General features: G+C 37.2%; 1 protein-coding gene across 5 annotated transcripts in view; it reads left to right on the forward strand.

Annotated features, from left to right (window-relative positions):
* Nucleotides 1–20,345, forward strand: part of LOC482977 (syndecan binding protein) — a 38,899-nt gene that overhangs the window by 16,690 nt on the left and 1,864 nt on the right. For 4 of the 5 annotated variants that reach the window (XM_038579369.1, XM_038579371.1, XM_038579370.1 and 1 more), the window contains 7 exons: nt 3,153–3,217; nt 8,564–8,642; nt 9,973–10,082; nt 14,976–15,137; nt 18,040–18,215; nt 18,945–19,116; nt 19,883–19,974. In XM_038579369.1, the coding sequence (XP_038435297.1) occupies nt 3,167–3,217; nt 8,564–8,642; nt 9,973–10,082; nt 14,976–15,137; nt 18,040–18,215; nt 18,945–19,116; nt 19,883–19,974 (842 nt within the window). In that variant the 5' untranslated portion in view covers nt 3,153–3,166. The remainder of the gene's footprint in view (nt 1–3,152; nt 3,218–8,563; nt 8,643–9,972; nt 10,083–14,975; nt 15,138–18,039; nt 18,216–18,944; nt 19,117–19,882; nt 19,975–20,345) is intronic. The other variant, XM_038579373.1, reaches the window with a different exon arrangement.

Raw genomic sequence — 20,345 nt, forward strand, 5'->3', positions numbered from 1 at the left:
TATCATAAATAAATAAAAATTAAAAAAAAAATTAAAAAAAAAAAGCCAACATTTGTTCCAGTGAATTTAAAATAATTTTATGATACTGATAAAATGGTTGGAAATGTAAATAAAACATGTTTACAGGGGGAAGCTTAATGATTTTTTGAGACACAGAAAGGTTACTGCATTTTGTTTCCCTGAATTAATGGAATTAAACCATTTCTTACTGTATTTTCTCACGAATTTGCATTTTATTCACATATGTAAGCCCTGTTTTCTCCTTAAAAACTGTATCAGGCCATTTTTTTTAAAAAAAGATTTTATTTATTTGAGAAAGAGGGGAGAGCACGAGCATGGATAAGAGGGAGAGGGGGGAGCAGACTCCTCACTGAGCAGGGAAGCCTGATGCAGGGCTTGATCCCAGGATCCCAGGATCATGACCTGAGCAAGATCATGACCTGAGTGGAAGGCAGACACTTAACCGCTTAACTGACTGAGCTGTCCAGGTGCCCCTGTATCAGGCCATTGTTTATTTGGCATTTTATTGGAGGTTCTAGCCCAGGAAAATTAGGCAAGAAAGAAAGAAGGGAAGGAGGGAAGAGCAGACAAAGGATTTGAATTGATATTTTTCCAAAGATATACAAATGGACAATAAACAAATGAAATAATGCTGAACATCATTGATTATTAGAGAAGTACAAATCAAAACTACAGTGGGATGCTATTTCACATCTACTAGGATGGCTGTAATAAAAAAGACAATAGCAAGTATGGCAAAGATACAGAGAAATTAGAACTCTCCCTTATATGTTGCTGATGGGAATGTAAAATGGTACAGTCACTTTGGAAACCAGTTGGCATTTTTTCAAAAAGTAAAATAGTTACCATGTGACCCAGCAACTCTACTCTTAGTTATAAACCAAGAGAATTAAATATATATATGTCTACACAAACACTGGTTGTAAATGTTCATTAGCATCATTAGTAGCATTATTCATGATAGTCAAAGGCTGTAAAAATCCAAAATGTTACTGACTGATCAGTGGGTACCCAAAATTTAGCAAGTCCGTATAGTCGGATGTTATTCCGTCATAAAAAGGGGTGAAGTATTGGTATGCACTATAGCATGGATGAATTTTGAAAGCATTATACTAGGTGAAAAAGAGACACAAAAGTCCACATATACTGTAATTCCAGATTAAATGTTCAGAATAGGCAAATCAAGAAGCAGAAAAATTTTTAGTTGCCTGGACTTGGAGGGAGGGGAGAATGGATAGGCATAGAGTTTTTTTTTTTTTTTTTTTTGGAGGGGGGCAGTGATGGAAATGTTCTAATACCAGATGGTAGGGATGAGTGCACAACTGTAGATATATTAAAACTGAAGAATTGTATACTCTAAAACTGTGAGTTTTATGGTATGTGAAGTGAAGTATATACATTTTTTAAAAGATTTATTTATTTTGGAGTGCACGAGTGGGAGGAGCAGAGGGAGAAGGAAAGAGAATCTCAAGCAGGCTCTGCACTGAATGTGGAACTGGATGTAGGGCTCGATCTCATGACCCTGAGTCATGACCTGGGCCAAAACCAAGAGTTGGCTGCTTAACTGACTGTGCCACCCAGGTGCCCCCAAAGTACATAGATTTCTTAAAAAGTGGTGTTATTCAGCATCCAGCTAAGAGACAGAAACTATAGTAACTTGAACAGTGAAAGTTCAATGTACAGAATTATTAACCTGAACATGAACCGGAATTGGTTGGTAAAAAGTAAAGAGAACTTTAATGAATATAGGACAGATTTAATAAGTATCTACTAACCCCTGGGCTGAGTTAGAGTACCCCAGGAAGAGACTGCCCTCTTCTGTGCCTGAAAGCCAGGCCTTGTTGGAGAGTGCAGCTGTTGGTCAGTGGATGGTGAAGTTGGTTTTCAAAACTAGTTTACTGGAAAGTCTCCCTTTGGAGTGCTGGTGGAGGTCAGCTACAGGAAGGGTGCTGCACCTTGGAACTTGGTGCACATGAGAGGAGTGTTAGGGAAAGCTACTTATGGGGAGATGCCTTGCAGGTGGCACCATGCTAGTAAACTGCTCAACAGATGTGGGGGTCAGTGTTGGTTCTGTGCACGGCAGGAGTTGAGTGCTTAAAAAGCTGTTTTCTGCCAGGGGCAAGATGCTAGAGAAGCAGGTACTGCAGCAGCCTACCTGGAGTGGTATCCCAGAACCTTTAAGGAAAAACCTTTTCTCCTCCAGTGTATCTCCAGCTCCTTGCACTGACGAAGCGCAACCTCATGCTAGCTGGCCACAAAGCAGTATTTAAGGGGACTGGCTCCATTTGCAGAGCCCCCAGTAATGTGTGGATTTGGGAGGTGGGAGGTAATACATTGATAGCCAGCTCAAGAACCTCTGACATACCCTATGCCAATTAGAGATAAATTCTATTTTGTTGGGTTTAAAGGAAGTACCAGATCTCATAGTTATGACTAAACAAAATTTTCAAGTACATAGCCTTGTAATACTTTGAGAACTTTGTTGTAAATTTTTACAAAAAGCAATTTATGGTTGCTAAAAAACATTGAGCAGTATAGAAATGTTTAAAATGTAAAAATTTCTCTTATTCCTCAGTCCCTTAATATCTGTATCATTTGTCTCCTAAAATTAAAACTATTCCTAACGATTGCTGTTAAAAGTTATTTTTTCTAAGTACATATATAATAATAGATGTGTGCATACATATAAATGTATATATATATTCCCTCTCCCCCCCCCCCCCCCCAGTGATAGAGATTTCATAGATAATTGTATAGGAGCTCTTCTAGGTTTTTGTTTGGATATAGTCTTTTTTCATTTGCAAGCACTTGTGTAAGCTAGGGTAAGTCAGATAACCATTCTCTTTGATTTTTTTAAACTTTTGAAATGAAGGGACTTTTACTTGAAGGGAAATTTAAAATCTGCAGTGGATATAGTTTGATAGTAGTAACGGAGGATGAAGTAGTTTAGTAACCAGTAATCAGTTTTTAGTGTAGGCTAGATGTTCATATTTTTCCATGTGTTCTACAATTTAAATGTTTCTTATTGTGTTAAAAATTTACATATGTTTATATATATTGCTGGTTTATGTATACTATTTAAATTTCAATGAAATTTGAAAGTTACAGAAATTTGTTTGTTTTTTCTTTAGAAAAATCTGCAAAAATGTCTCTCTACCCATCTCTTGAAGACCTGAAGGTAGACAAAGTTCTTCAGGTATGTCTAAGTTGTTTATGTGCTTTTCTTTAATATATACATTGTCACACATTCTACTTATAGGTGAAGTGAAGCAAAAAACTTAAATAGTGGATGTATTCATTTTTACATTAAACTTTTCAGTTTATTAATTGCAGACTAAAAAGTTATTAATTGCAGACTGAAAAGTTACAGAAAAGCTACCAATTCTTTTTCATTTCACTATGAATTAATAGATATGGGATATTATTACTTTAAAACTGGACTTAAACTCAAGATAGCTTGATTTTAAGACTCAAGTTTAAATTAAATACCATATATTTATGTTGGTAAAATACACTTCAACTTTTTAGATGCTCATAATTTTATTTAAAATTAGTATGTAGTTCTTTGGATCTTCAGATAGGACCTATCTTTAAAAATAATTCTTTGCCTTTACTGAGAAATTAAAAATTATAAAAATGGTGAATGCTATTAGAAGTAATATAAAGCACAATGAAAGTGATTTCCTTTAAGTGGCAGACATTTCATGTGAATATCCTCTAAATGTCTGAGTGTTAGAGATTATAGTATTTCTAATTTTATGAAGTCAAAAACTTTTTGTAGTTCTTCAAGTAAGTATTAGCTTTCAAGATAGATGCTTCTGCTTAAGAAAGTTTGAAATAGGGGTCAAGTCTTGCTGTTTTGTAAGTTTTTATTCTTTTTAGCTGGGGATAATTTGTAGTACTTCAAAGCTTCTTATTCTGAGGATCCTTTTACTTGAGGCCTTGGCCAGTTTACTCTAAATAAAAATCAATTATAAATTTGTGAGAAGTCTTTATTTTTTTTAAGGATTTTATTTATTAGAGAGAGAGAGAACGAGATAGTGATAGAGAGCTCAAGGAGGGAGGAGAGGGAGAAGTAGGCTCCCCGCTGAGCAGGGAGGCTGATATGGGATCCCAGGATCCTGGGATCAGGACCTGAGCCAAAGGCAGTCAATTAATGGACTGAGACATGCAGGCGCCCCTAAACTTGTGAGCAATCTAGACTTAAGCAACATCAAGTATAAAAGTGTCTTTTAGGCTAAATTGGCCTTTTTAAGGTATAAACCCCCAGCAATAATAGGGGCAGTTGTATGGTTGGAATTGTTACCTTGTAGCAGTGATTGGGTAAACATGTTCATCAACACATATTTTCCATCATAAATCCACTGAGAACATTAAAATGTGGTTTGTAAAACCTGAAATCTGTTCAGCTGCTAAAGGCTTTGAAGCTTCAATTTTTAGAGATTTGTCATCTTAAATGCTTTATTCTTTCTTCAGTATTTTGTCAGTATTTTTCTTATGGCATTTTTATTTCTGCAAAGTTCATCCTAACAAGAATACTTTGTTTTTAAAAAGCTTTTATCTGAAATACGTAGCCTTCAAGAATAACAAGACATTAATATGACATCAGAGCAGTGAGTGATAAGGATCTGCAGACAAATCTAAAAGAATGACTAATCTGTTTTTGTTCTTTATTGTTTTTTTTTATATATATATTTTTAATTTATTTTATTTTATTTTATTTATGATAGTCACAGAGAGAGAGATAGAGAGAGAGGCAGAGACATAGGCAGAGGGGAGAAGCAGGCTCCATGCACGGGGAGCCCGATGTGGGATTCGATCCCTGGTCTCCAGGATCGCGCCCTGGGCCAAAGGCAGGCGCCAAACCGCTGCGCCACCCAGGGATCCCCTCTTTATTGGTTTTTATAAAATTGAATTCTAATCATAGTTGACTTTGACAGAAATTTTTGGTTTTTAAAACTTAAAAGAGAAAGTTGATTTTTTTTTAAGATTTTTATTCATTCATGAGAAATGCAGAGAGAGGCAAAGACATAGGCAGAGGGAGAAGCCGGCTCCCTGTTTGATACGGGACTCAATCCCAGGACCCCAGGATTTGACCACAACCAAAGGCAGACGCTCATCCACTGAGCCACTCAGGTGCCCCAGGAAAGTTGATTTTGACATATGTTTGGAAAATAAAGAGAGCTACAAACACAACATACTGACCTCTTTAAGGAGAAGCAAGTTATATAGATGTTCTGAGCAGGAAGTTTTAGCTGCTTGGAGATGTAACCATGAATAAGGAGGGAGAAACATCAGTTTTTATTCTGTTGGTGTTTGAAAATATTCTTCCTCAGCACTATACTCTTGGGCTGGTTTTTCTTGTTGTTGTTTCATTTTAGGTTTATTTTTGTTTTTGAGGTGTCCCTGCACAGGTAGCATTTATTTTCTAATCTTCTGACCTTGTACATGACAGCAAAGCTAAATTGCAGCAGTGAATTGGCAGCTCCTATATTTTATAAACTACTTTACAAAAGCTGTTGCTTTTAGCATCATAAAATCCCTGAATCTCTCTCTATTGTGAATCCTTCACATAAACCTGTGGTGGTTACACCTATATAAAATAAGCTTTTAGAAACAGTGTTGTAACAGAGACTCAGTCTTCTAAGACAGTGAGCAGAAGTCAACACTATTAACTCCACACGCAGGCCTTGGTGGTAACCGTGTGCTCCTTGGGAGACCCCATTCCTTTTCTTTAAAAATTGTTTGAGATTTCACGTAAGTCTGAAATAATTTACCACATTTAATGGCATAAAGTTCTTATGCCCTTGTTGTACCATCTTTCTTCTGGTTTTGTTTTTACTATAGATTACATAATACATATATAACTGTAAGCTTTCTATATATATTCTCACTTCAGTATTCCTTGGATAAGAACAAAAGCAACGAGTAAGCAACGAGTAAAAGAATAGAAAATAATAACCAATGGAAAAAGGAACAATTTTTTTAAATGAATACATTTTATTACTATTTTTTATTTTAGGAGACTGAGCAGGGGAGAGGCAGAGGGAGAGGGAGACATGGAGGGAGAGAGAATCTTAAACAGACTCCACATTGAGTTCTTGGGGCTTGATCTCATGATCCTGATGTCACATGACCTGAGATGAAACAGGCGCTTAACCAAGTGCACCGTCTGGGCGCCTCAATACATTCTATTTTTAAAGCAGTTTTAGGTTCACAGCAAAATTGAATGGAAGATAAAAAGACTTTCCATCTTAGTTGCGCCTCCCCCCAACACACACACTTAGCATATCTTCCCCTACTATTAATATTCTCACCTGAGTGGTTCATTTTTCACAATTGATTAACATACATTGACATATTTTTACCACTCAAAGTCCATAGTTTACATTAGGGTTCAGGCTTGCTGTTATATATTTGGTGGTGTTTTGACAAATGTGTAATGTCATATCGCTACCATTGTAGTACTGTATAGAGTCTAGTATCGTATAGAGGTCCATACTGTAGACTACTGCTCTAAAAATTCTTGTCTATTCTTCCCTCCCTCCCCACTCATCTCTGGCAACTGCTGATCTTTTTACTGTCTCTGTAGTTTGCCTTTTCCAAAATGTCATAGAGTTGGAATTATACGGTGTTCAGGCTTTTCAGATTGGTTTCTTTCACTTAAATAATGTGCATTTAGGGGATCCCTAGGTGGCTCAAGAGTTTACACCTGCCTTCAGCCTAGGGTGTGATCCTGGAGACCCAGGATCGAGTCCCACATCAGGCTCCCTGCATGGAGCCTGCTTCTCCCTCTGCCTGTGTCTCTGCCTCTCTCTGTGTTTCTCATGAATAAATAAATAAAATCTTTTTTAAGAAAAGGTGATTTAAATTTCCTCTATGCCTTTTCATGGCTTGATAGTTCATTTTCTTTGAGTGAACAGTGTTTTTTTTTCCTTAAAGATTATCCAAGAAGTAATCCACTGGCTCCTAGCTCACTTTTAGCTGATAGCTGGTGATAGAACTTTGAAAATTCAATATACGTTGAGTCTGTGGACTATTATTTAAAATTATAGAGATTTTTATTGCATTTTATTTCAGTTTAGAATGTGACAGATTGTAAAACGATAAATACTAAAGTATGACGCAATAACAGTGTCAGAACATTTACAACCCAAATGAGTGAAGTAGCATCTAATGCTTTTATAGGCTATACTTATTTAAATTAAGCATCAATCACTCCAAGCATTTTGGGACTACTCTTGGCATTAATTTCAGGGCTATAAACATAATAGTATAATTCACATTTTTTTTCCAATTAAGTAAAAAGTGATATTAAAGATTGGCCATACAGCTTTAGCAATCTTGTCTCTAAATGATATATGGCTATTTTAGAAAATCAGATCTATCTATATAGGAAAAACGATTTCATCTTGGAATACTTAATGTGACATGGGCTGTGAAGGGCAGCCTGAGAGGAGTTCCTGGCATACTTGAGCATGAGTAGCATTTTGATAAATATATATGCTGCAAAATGATTTTAACAAGTTTGTTTAAGTTACAAATTAATTATTTTAGTGTTCTTTAATGTCGGTGATAAAGTATGCATTTGCATACTTTGTAATTTTTTTGTATTTAGTATAGTGTATTCCTTTCTTATAGTTGCTAAAATGAAGATGAAGATTATATCAGTGGGATATGTCAAAATGGCAAAATACTAACAACTTAGTATTTAAATTTTTAGGTGTTTTTCTGATATGTGACTTGTATGAATATGGTTGAGCTTTTTCCTTAGGCAAGTATTATTAGAGTAGTTGGTAAAAAAAAAATAATGAAAATTTAAAATATGCAGCCATACATTTTGTAATGCATTTTGAAAATGCTACTTTGTAATTTGCAGCACTATGAAATATTGGTTATATGGTACTTAGTCAAATTTTATATCACAGTGTTAAAATATTTGGAATATGAAATGTATTTTAGATTTGCAGATTTCCTTTTTTTTTTTTTTTTTTTTTTAAGATTTTGCTTATTTATTCATGAGAGACACAGAGAGGCAGACACACAACACAGGCAGAGGGAGAAGCAGGCTCCTCACAGGGAGCCCTATCCGAGACTCTATCCCTGGACTCCAGGATCACACCCTGAGCTAAAGGCCGATACTCAACTGCTGAGCCACCCAGGTGTCCCTGCAGATTTCTTTTGAAAAACTTGTTGAAGTGTTTAAAATTAAACTATTTTAGAGAAAGAGTGAGCATGAGCAGTGGGGGTAGGGAGGAGCAGAGGGAGAGGGAGAGAAAAAACCTCCAGTAGACTCCACCCTGAGCATGGAGCACACATGGACCTTGATCTCACAACCTTGAGATCATGACCTGAGTTGAAATCAGAAGTCGGATACTCAACTGACTGAGCCACCCAGGTGCCCCCAAATTAAACTTTATTGAATAATAAGACTTCAGTGTTTTAGTTTCTTTTTGGAAATACTGAATTTAACTTATAAATTATATAAGACTTTTAAGCAAGTGTATATATAGCATTGTTAGAATTTTCTTTTCTTTTTCAGGCTCAAACTGCCTTTTCTGCAAATCCTGCCAACCCAGCAATTTTGTCTGAAGCTTCTGCTCCCATCTCTCAAGATGGAAGTAGGTTTATACTTTGGGTGTATTCTTCTTGAACTGAAATATGTTTAAGCCTTCTCTTACTGAAATAGGGAATCCAAGATTTTTTTTTTAATCTACAGCATAAAATATGTGGCTAAAGTTCTTGTAATAGTAAAAGAATGTTTACTTCAAAAAATAATCTTTAACCAAGAAAGTGAACTATGAACATGAAGGATAGATTTTATAGCTTAGTCAGAATTAAGTGAATTAAGTTAAATCTCAACTCTCATAAGTCCCTAACTAATGACTGATTCATTTATGAAGAAAACCTATATGTGCACTGTGCCCATACTGCTGCTCTTGAACTTGCTAAACTGTCCTCCGTCTGTGTGGAATGAGGGCGGGTTTTGAAATTTCCAGCCAACTCCTTTTGGGGGAGCTTCCCAAATTCTGGGATTTCTGCTAGGTCTCCATATACTTTTCTTTGGTTCCTTTTCCTTCTAAGTTTATAGAGACTTAGGACAGAACCCCTAAATAATATGATTTAAAATAAAAGTATTAAATAGGTTTTTGTAGCCAGTCATAACTATTTATAACATTCTTTTTTTTTTTTTTATTATTTATTTATGATAGTCACACACACAGAGAGAGAGAGAGAGAGGCAGAGACACAGGCAGAGGGAGAAGCAGGCTCCATGCACCGGGAGCCCGATGTGGGATTCGATCCCGGGTCTCCAGGATCGCGCCCTGGGCCAAAGGCAGGCGCTAAACCGCTGCGCCACCCAGGGATCCCTATAACATTCTTTTAGACAGTTCATTTTAAGTCACAGATTATATAAAAACACTTTTGGAAATACTAATTTTGCTACTAAGTTATTTACTGTTAATATTTGAATATATTGTTTCTAAGATTTCATTAGAATGTGTTTAATGTTTTTTTTAAATAAGACACTAAATACACTTATAAGCTTTGCTTTTTTTATTCAGAAGAATCATTTAATAGCAATCAGTGTTTATTAATTGAGTTGTAAAGTAGCTGGTTGACAATAAACATTATAGTCAGTTGTTCAGCAGTGGAGAATCAGTGGTATGCTTATGAAATTCCTAACCAAATAGATTTATTTTAAGAAAGTAGGAAGATGATTTATTTAGAAAAATTATTTTTATCTTGACTATTTAAACCTTTTCTATATTTCTCATTTCTAATTGTCATTATAGACATAAGGAGATGATTTTCCAAGTTACTAATATAGATTCATTCTAGATTTTATAAAATACATGTAATTTCTTAACACAAATAGAAGCCCATAATAACAACAGTTTTCATTTTAAATATTCTGATTTTTTTTTCTTTATTCATTTATTCATTTTAGATCTCTATCCTAAACTATATCCGGAGCTGTCCCAGTACATGGGCCTGAGTTTAAATGATGAAGAAATCCGTGCAAATATGGCCTTGGCCCCTGGAGCATCAGTTCAGGGGGTATGTATACTGTACTTAATTTTGAATTGTATATAATATTTTAGAGATAAAAGCTCTCCTCTTCATGGGCAACTCACAAATTTATAACTTTAGCATTGGCCTCTCTTCAATTTTAGATTGCCTTCTGGGTATCACTTCTTAAATGATTTACTCTCTCTTAACCTTTTACCACTTTTCTACTTTATTAGGAGTTACAGATCCAGATGCTTTTGAGTAGTTTATTCTCCTTAGTCTTCTGCATTTAGTCAGTTATTAAGACTTAGTGATTCTGTCCTCCTCAGGTTTCTTGTATTCACTTTTTCCATTCCAGCCCTATAATAACTGCTTCAGGGTTTCTGTACTTCTAACATAGATTATTGCAGTCATCGCTTAAATTTTCTCTGGTAACTTCTTATATCAAACAGTGCTAACCTGCTGCTAGATTCGTCTTTCTGAAGTACAAGTCTGTCATATCTTTTTTTGGTCATAATCTTTTAACATTCAACATTCTGAAGTTTAAAGCTTTCTATAAGACCTCCCAACTCCAGGCTTTTAAATGTTTTTTGTAGCTTCTTACTAAGGTCCTTGCTGTAAGGCCATAGCACTTTATAGTACTTACTATAATTGTAGTTAAGTCATTAAGACAGGATCCATATCTGTCTTGTTGCCATAACCCCAGTGCTTAACATAGTACCTGGCATTTATTTATTAACTGTTTATTGAAAACTTATTTATATTATTCAAGGCCCATTTGGTAGACAGTAGGTATGTCAACAGAAATGATTTAAGAAATTAGAAAGGTTAAAGAATTGAATAACCAGACATTGAAGAAAGATGTAATTGCAGAAAGTTGCTGCTCCTTCTAGGACTGGGGTGACACAGGGAAGGGTTTTGAGTTTTGAGTTTTCAGAACGTAGAAGCTTGTGGGAGGGGACCACTGCTGTCAATACTGATACCTCTGAGGGGTTGCAAGTGAGACAGGTGCTGAAAGTGGCAGTAGAAGCTGGAGAATGGAATCAACTGCTGCCACTAGGGGTTAAGGGCACAGCTCATGCAGTTGGATAGAAGCTGGTAACAGAAAGAAACAAAGCACTTGTCTTCTTCCAGCCTCCTGTGGTGGATACGTACCAGAAATCAGGAATATGTATTTTGCACAGTTCAAGCTCTACCCTCACCAAGTAGAGTCTAGAAGCATGGGTTTGGAGCTGACAAATAGTAGCTTAATACCCAGCACTACCTACTCCTTTGACTACATATATCCACATACTTTTTAACTTCAAATGACAGCGATAACTGCAGGGTTGCCCTTTAAAAGATGCAATTCTTGGTAAAATTGGGGTTCAGCCTACTTTCTTCTGTTATGGGGGACTCCGTGAGTGGTAAGCATTTTAAGCTTTGCTACCCATGCGTGGTTTCTCTGGTATTCTTGTTTGTTTGCTTTACAACCTTTTAGAAGTACAAAAGTAATTTTTAATGCAGGGGGTACAAAACCAAGCAAGTTACTATCTCTGATATAATGAAGTACCTCCTACCCTTAACCCCAAAATGGGACAATGCCAGTTATCATAACCATCTCTGGGCAGTGGCCTGTGATATCAGTTACTGTACAGTATTAATTAGCCCTTAGTAGTCACATTTCCAGCTGAGTATTTTTGACCTAAAGACAGAAGTATAAAGTTCACTGTTATAAAGAAGTCGTGTATAAAGGTAAAGGAGGTAGGCGGGAAACAAAAAGTTGTCATATATATGTATGTGTCATATATATATATATAATTTATGGGTATAATCAAAGAAGGTAGTCATAGCTACTGGGATCCAAAATATTGGTGATTTGATCACGAGGCTGTAGTTAGTATTATGACTTCCTTTGTCTGCTACACATTCTTTACACCATTGCCCTTGAGCTGGTCTTTTCTTAGTATATACTGGGGTGACCTAAACCATTTTTGAAGTGTCAGCCCCCCTTTAAGTATCTTGTTTTTTCTTTTCATTTTTGTTTTATTTTACTGCTGGCAGTTTCTATTAACTGTTTCCATCTAGTGAATTTTTCATGTGTGTATTTTTCTTCGCTAGATATGTTCCATGTGGTTTTAAGTCCTTGAGTGTACTGAACAAATTTATAGTAGCTATTTTAAAATCCAGTCTGCTAATTTTATGATGTTATTTCCGAATTTCTATTAACTGATTTCTCTCCTGATTATAGATTACATTTTCCTGCTTGTTCACATGGCACCTGTTTTTTTTTAATTTTATTATTATTATTTTTTTTTATCAGAACAGGACATTGTGAATTTTTTTACATTTTTAGGTGCTGAATTATGTTGTACTTCTTTAAAGAGTGTCAGCACTTGTTCTGGCAAGCAGTGTAACTACATGTGCATCAGTTTGGCCCTTCTGAGGCTTGATCTTACATATTGTTAGGGTAGGTATGAAGCAGCCTTTATTGTAGGGTTATCATAGCCTCATTACTGCAGCTGTGTGTCCCCTCTGGTGTACCTTTGCTGAAGGCCTTGGGTAATCAGTGAGCACACCACTTTTGCTGGTAGGATCTTGGATGTCTCCCAACCCTGTATGATAATGCAGGAAGGCTCAGCTTTCAGCTCCCTGCATGACATCTGGAGCTTTACCTCACAGATACGGAGATTAACATTTAGCAGAGGGTTCAAAGCGATAGATCTCTGGAGATTTTTTTCTCTGTGTAGCTCCTTCCTCTTTGGGAATCAGCCCTGAAAGTTCTGGCTGTTTTACTAGCTGCTTCACTCTTCCTGATTTTTGTCTCCTCGACTTACAGGAACACATTGCTCTGCTTGAGATTTGTACTTCTGCGTTCCAGTCCAGATAGTGGTCTGGGTAGAAAGCCAGGCGATGAAAGGGCTCACTTCATGTGTTTCCTTTCTGTCAGGGTTTACTGCCCTACACTGCTTACTGCCCAGTGTTTAAAAATTGTTGCTTCCTATTTTTCCAAAATTTTTAGTTATTTATAGCAGGAGAGTAAGCCTGGCTCCATATGACTGCAAGCAGAAGTCTGTTTTTCTATTAATTTTACTGTTGTACATGGCAGACCTAAAAGGCATCTCAAAGAACCTCCTGGATTCCACACGTAGTCCAGAATCCATTATCTAGCAGCAACCTAATTTCTTCTTGGTAACTAGAACTAATCACACTAGCCAGTTCAGTAATCTCTTCTTGCCTTTGTGTGAGTGGCATATAAATCCCAAACAACAGTTAGGTGATGACCCTTCTTATTCAGGGGGAAATATTGTATTCCCCAGTGGAGGCATTCCTCCCTCATAAATAAGACCTTCACACTGTAGAGCTCAAGATGTGGGGACAGGACGCAAAAGTTTTGTATATGGTTAGGTATAAAAATGAAAGGAACCATTCCCAGGCCACACCTTGGTTTACAGACTTTTATTTGGGCCTTGGAAGAAACTGCATCATGCATTTGGTTGCTCATTCAAAGCATATGTTGTATCCTATAAGGTAGAACCCCTTTCAGTGTGTTGTCTCCCACTGGCACCTTAAATGGGTGGAGATAGGAGCCAGTAGCTTAAGAACCCACATGTTCCAGGCACTCTGCCAGGTGTGGTAGATGCAGTAGTAAACCATAGCAGTGCCCCCCTTCCTGCCACACACAGTACTGGAACTCACATTGTAGACTGATAAACTGGTGCGTATAACATGAAACAAATGGAAGGAGAGTTAAGTGAATAGTGTTAGGGCTCCATTTCCATATAGTGAGCATATATGTTCTCTCTGAGGAGTTGACACATGAGCAGAGAACTGAAATGAGGGAGTAAGGCATGTGAGTATCAGGTGGGAGAACATTCTATATAGACAGAACCTGAAGGCTTTCAGGCAGAAATGAACCAGGTGGACTTGAGAGACAAGAGTTGTGTGGTGAGCAGAGGAAAGCAAGGCAGGACATGGCAACAGATGGCATTGGAGGGGTAGGGAGGACCAGGTGCTCTGTGGTCTTGTAAACCATGGTAAGGGATTGGGATCATAGTTGTGGGAGTGGTGTCATCATTTGGTTTCTTTTCTTTTCTCTTTTTCTTTTTCTTTTCTCTTTCTCTCTATTCTAGATTTCTGTGCTTACTCTGTGGGGGGAGAATCAGGAAGATGATCTAAGTTATTACAGTCCTTGCCAGAAATGGTTGCTTGCTTACAACAGGGTAAAGGGACAGAGATAACATGGTCATAATAAGTAAGAACACCTAGTAAGTCAAGTACTTTAAAATACTTGCTGGAAAAAATAAAGATTTTTCCAAAAGTAAAACCCATTCCAAAGCTCTCAACCCTTTTTCTATATGCCAGCTAAACTAAATAATTCATTTGCTTAAGTTTTCCTGTTTGTATCACATTTCCTGATTTTCCTTTGTTTTTTATAGCTGTAGTCATTTCTTTTAAATCTTTGTAATCTCGCAACTAATATTTTCTGGCATTACGTGTTCTGATTTCTAGCCTAATTGTGTACATTACTCCTGTTAGACTGTCAGCTTTAGAATATGCTATCATAATTACCATGAATTCTGAACAAAAAATTTGCCATCCATGGGGATTATGTAGTTGAGTTTCCTCTTTCCCTATTATTACTGCTCCAAGCATTACAGTTATTAAGTAGGTCAGAGGGTTTTTTTTTTTTTTTGACAGATTCCAACTAAGACGACTTTGATTAGCTCTTCCCTCACTATCTTTTTAGTCTATTCAGTCTCTCTCAAATAAAATCTTAAAAAAAAAATTAGTAAATAAAAACTAGGGTGATTTTTGCATAAAACAAACTTTATTTGAAGGAAACAGAATACATATCCCTTTTTGGGAAACCACAACTGAGTATATTCAAGTCAATTATCATTTTAGGTTTTTTTTTCATGGAGAATGTTTCTACGTATTGACACATTGTGTTCTTATCAGCAGTTGGTAGCAAGACCTTCCAGTATGAACTATATGGTAGCTCCTGTAACTGGTAACGATGTTGGAATTCGTAGAGCAGAAATTAAGCAAGGGATTCGTGAAGTCATTTTGTGTAAGGATCAAGATGGAAAAATTGGACTCAGGCTTAAATCAATAGATAATGTAAGTATTTTTAATTCTATTTCAGTTTGTCCAATAGCTTATGAGATACTAAGTGATCAATATTAGAAGAATTTACAGTGGAAATGTTTTAATTAATTGTAATATTTGATTTATAATCAAGATCATTTTAAAATTGTTAATTTTTTTCACTTGGAGATGCCTTATTTTGAAGAGTCAGAGTTGGTAATTTATTACTTTAAATGAATTTTGTTTTTGATCTTTCTGTAATAAAGTTCACTGGTCTTCATATATTATAACTTGGTTGTATAAATAAAATGGCATTCAAAAAGGGCATTATATGTGATGTTTAAGAAACTGAGAATGAGAGGGGCGCCTGGGTGGCTCAGTGGTTGAGCATCTATCTGCCTTTGGCTCAGGGCATGATCCTAGAGTCCTGGCATCAGGTCCTGCATTGGGCTCCCCACAGAGAGCCTGCTTCTCCCTCTACCTATGTCTCTGCCTCTCTCTCTGTGTCTCTCATGAATAAATAAAATTAAAACAAAAAGACCAGTGAGAATTGGTAGCCTTTATAGTATGTATTTTTAAATTAAATAATGATCATTTAACTTGTGAAGTGGGTTTGCACGTTTGTTATTTCCATCCTTCATTTTGAATTTAATAGGTCATTTTTTTGAGCAAAAGTGATTTTCTAATTAGGGCAGCCATTCCTTTACCTTTGTAATTTCCCAGGGTTACTCTCTGAGGAGGCATTTAGGATTGTTACGGATATGCTGAGTCTTTACCCCGATTTGTGGTTTCAGGCATTATGTCTTAGATTCCTTATTAGTCTTAAGTCTTGTTAGCTCAGTGTGTCCAACCTTTTCACACAGGAAGTGATAATGAGTGTCACACTGGTAAATGACTGAGGCTCATCTTGGCAGGCAGGCCCGACCGACCTTGCCTGCCTGCCCAGAGAGCTGAGGTCATCTATGGCTCTGCACATGCATAACTTAGGACACATCAGCATGCTTCTTCAGGAAGCCCTAATGTTACTGCTCTCCCTTTGTTTTCAGTAAATAGTATATGTTGCCCCCCCCCCCCTTTTTTAAGAGTTTGTTTATTCCTGAGAGACACAGAGAGAGGGGCAGACATAGAGGGATAAGCAGGCTCCTTGCAGGGAGCCCAATGCGGTACTCAATCCCAGAACTGGGGTCACAACCTGAGCCAAAGGCAGATGCTCAACCACTGAGCCACCCAGGCGTCCCATATGCTGCCCCTTCTGTCAGGATTTCTTCTCTGCTTCTTCCTCTGTCCTAAAAGACAGGACACTCTTCACAGGCCCCTATCTCCATTGCAGATATCCCTGCAGTAGATTTCTCCATTTGGCCAGTACTCATTGCTCTGAGCATTTTACAGGGTCCTGCCTAATTTTCAGTACTGCTCTAAAGCAAACTGTAAGACACAGAAGTTGTATCTGACCCAGCCTAGGAGGATAGAAAAGGTCCAACTTTGGGATCCCTGGGTGGCGCAGCGGTTTGGCGCCTGCCTTTGGCCCAGGGCACTATCCTGGAGACCCGGGATCGAATCCCACGTCAGGCTCCTGGTGCATGGAGCCTGCTTCTCCCTCTGCCTGTGTCCCTGCCTCTCTCTCTCTCTCTCTGTGACTATCATAAATAAATAAAAATTAAAAAAAAAATTTAGAAAAGGTCCAACTTTGTAGATGCTTTCATTTTTTACCAACTTTACTCTTCTATACTTATATTTTTTTCAATATCTAAGATTGGGAGTTTATAGAAGTATAAATATCATGTAGGTTTAGTTCTTTGTCGACTAAACTTGAGTTTTCTGTATTTCGTAGGGGATTCCTTGTATGAAAGAATTGGAGTGGATCCCTGAGTGGCTCAGCGGTTTCGCGCCTGCCTTTGGCCCAGGGCGTGATCCTGGAGTCCGGGATCGAGTCCCGCATCGGGCTCCTGGCATGGAGCCTGCTTCTCCCTCTGCCTGTGTCTCTGCCTCTCTCTCTCTCTCTCTCTCTCTCTCTCTCTCTGTCTATCATAAATAAATAAAAATAAATCTTAAAAAAAAAAAAAGAATTGGAGTAGTATTGAATGTACTCACCTTTTTAGGCTATTAAATAAACTCTAATCTTATTTATTTTTAATTTAGCAAATGGGTTAAGGAGTCCTTCAGCTGCAAGGAGAGCTATGACCTTACACTAAACTATCATTTTTTTAGACTGTAAATGAAATCATAAAATTTCTAACAGTTGACTTCCTTTTCCCTAAACAAAGACCCTGTTGCCAGTACCTATTTTGTATTCTACCAAACTCATAGAAGCTTAGATATATTATGGAAACCTTACTTTTTCTTTTCTCCTCTCCCTCTCCTCTCCTCTCCTCTCCTCTCCTCTCCTCTCCTCTCCTCTCCTCTCCTCTCCTCTCCTCTCCTCTCCTCTCCCTCTCCTCTCCCTCTCCTCTCCTCTCTCTTCTCTTCTCTTCTTTTAAAGATTTTATTTATTCATTCATCAGAGACACAGAGAGAGGCAGAGACACAGGCAGAGGGAGAAGCAGACTCCATGCAGGGAGCCTAATGTGGGGCTAGATCCTGGGACTCGAGAATCATGCCCTGGGCCAAAGGCAGACACTCAACCACTGAGCCACCCAGGTGTCCCCCCTACTTTATTTTCTTTAGACTTTTTATTCCAAGACAAAGGATGATTGAAGTTGGTCAGGTGGGTGGTGGTGGGTCATGATTGGAGGTAGAAATTACTAGTGAGATCTCCCATTTTTGCCTTATTTCTTGGGGCCACTGCCTTGATAAATTTTCAGTTTTATTTATGTAGTTTTTGTTTTTTTTTTTAACTTGGGCAGATTTCTAACATGAACAGTTGATTGCTAATTTTCCAGCGTTTTTAAACCATATCGTAACAGTGGTAAATGACTGTTATTTTATCATTTCCTAGGGTATATTTGTTCAACTGGTCCAGGCAAATTCTCCAGCCTCGTTGGTTGGTCTGAGATTTGGGGACCAAGTACTCCAGATCAATGGGGAAAACTGTGCAGGCTGGAGCTCTGATAAAGCTCACAAGGTGCTCAAACAGGCTTTTGGAGAGAAGATTACTATGACTGTTCGTGACAGGTAAGTTGACTAGACAGTTCAGATGGAAATTCAAGACTAGTTTTCCATTTTCTGGGGCTTCTGAAGATTCTGTGGGTATTATATTGTGTTTCAGAAGATTTCATGTTATTGATTAGCCTTATACTCTGGCAATTGGCAGTTGTATTGCAGATTCTTCTTACATAGTTTTCTTTTTAATAAAGCATTCTGGTTTTGTATGCATCTTATTTCAAAGTTTATCAAATTCATCTTCTAAGAAGTTACTTTCCTGTTTCTATAGATCATAGAAAATGAATGTTGGAAAAGTAAGCAGTATGGCATCTCTGGCCATGCTTTCTAGTTTGCTTAGATATCCAGCATAGGATGGATAAGTGCCAGGGGCCCTGCAGAACTCTGAAGTGGTATAGGAGGAGTTCATGAAACCAAATCTGGCCTTTTGAGGTGGTTATGATGTTCTAGTTCTCAAGATAGAATATTTTATTTAGCAGTCAGTTAATAGCCTAAACAGCACATGAAGTAAGGGCCTCTGTTTATTTTCTTGCCTTTTACTAACAAGTGTTTAGGGTGGACCTATCTCACATTGTTAACAGTTAGCTTTTGGATTTTTATTCTTCTCATTTAAACTTAGGTTTTATCTAACCTTGTTTACAGTTTCTCACACATGGTAGGTATTTAGTAAGCAAGATTTCAAAGAATAAGTTGGACCAATAGGAAGAATGAAATTTTTAATTTCTTTCATTATGTTTATAGGCCCTTTGAACGGACAGTTACCATGCATAAGGATAGTACCGGACATGTTGGCTTTATCTTCAAAAATGGAAAGATAACATCCATAGTGAAAGATAGTTCTGCAGCCAGAAATGGTCTTCTCACAGAACATAACATCTGTGAAGTCAATGGGCAGAATGTCATTGGGCTGAAGGTAAGGAACAGAATTTTTGTCTTACTCCTGCAGTTTTATTTTAGCAGATGTCTTTTTCCATTTGTCTGTTGAGGTTGTGTTTTCATGTTGACCTCCAAAATAAATAGAAACTCCGTGGGGGGAGATGGGTGATGTGGCACGTGGGGCTTGGGCTGTGCTCTCAGGCCAAAGGAAATTGCCTGGGTCATTTGGAATTAACATTCCTAGAGCAGAGGGCTTGACTCTTTGATCTCAGCAGTCCCTTGAACTAGAATTCTATGGAGATGTGGGCATTGAGATTTTGATGACCTTCTGAAAGGATGATTGCTGAGCTTTTTCAACCTAGGAATAGTAGGAAATGAGTAATAGTTTCTGTTTTATATTAGTACCTTTTTTTCCCTCTACAGATTCCTATGTGTGGCTATTTTAAGGTGTAAATGTTTTCATTAAGATCTATTCATTTCATAAACTTGGTTAAGGATGCACTATTAACTGGGGGGATAGGATAGTGTATGTAAGGAAAATTATTTCCTCTTAAGTAATGAAAAGATGATTTTTTAGCTAAAATATTTACTCAGCTTACTTAGTAATTTTGTTACCATCTATACAATTGTGATACTATAGAATTAAACTTGGTAAGGGAAACTGGAAAAAATTATAAAGAGTCAGATTTTAGAGATCTTAGCAAAACATAAAAGAGGACATACATATTTTTACCAAGAATAACATAGTTTCATATTTATGAAATAAAGCCTTAGTATTAATTTTCATTACGTATTTTCAACAGGACTCTCAAATTGCAGACATACTGTCAACATCTGAGACTGTAGTTACTATTACAATCATGCCTGCTTTTATCTTTGAACATATTATTAAACGGTAAGTAGACGGTACTTCAATTTGATGCTTCTGGTCCTGTGAGTTACAAGAAAGTACAGTGCTTATATTAAGTCCCAAGTCTTTGGTTCTTTTACCTTAGGCATGCCACGGTATTTATATCTAGAAAAATCATAGAAATTGGTAGGTAAGGATGATCCCTAACAAATTCCCAAGTACTGCATAAAGTTCACCACACACTTCAGAAGTTTTGACATTTTCTAGTAGAAAAGAGGTAAGATGAGCACAAGTGGGCAGGCTTTCATCTCAGCTTTCAGTAAAATGGATTGTGGTTGCACTCTGCCTACAGCTTGTCTGCTCAATAGAAATCTACTGTGGTGGCTCATGATGGAGAATTCCTGCCTATGAGATGT

The sequence above is a fragment of the Canis lupus genome, chromosome 29 (genome assembly GCF_011100685.1).
Source record: "Canis lupus familiaris isolate Mischka breed German Shepherd chromosome 29, alternate assembly UU_Cfam_GSD_1.0, whole genome shotgun sequence".
NCBI lineage: Eukaryota > Metazoa > Chordata > Mammalia > Carnivora > Canidae > Canis > Canis lupus.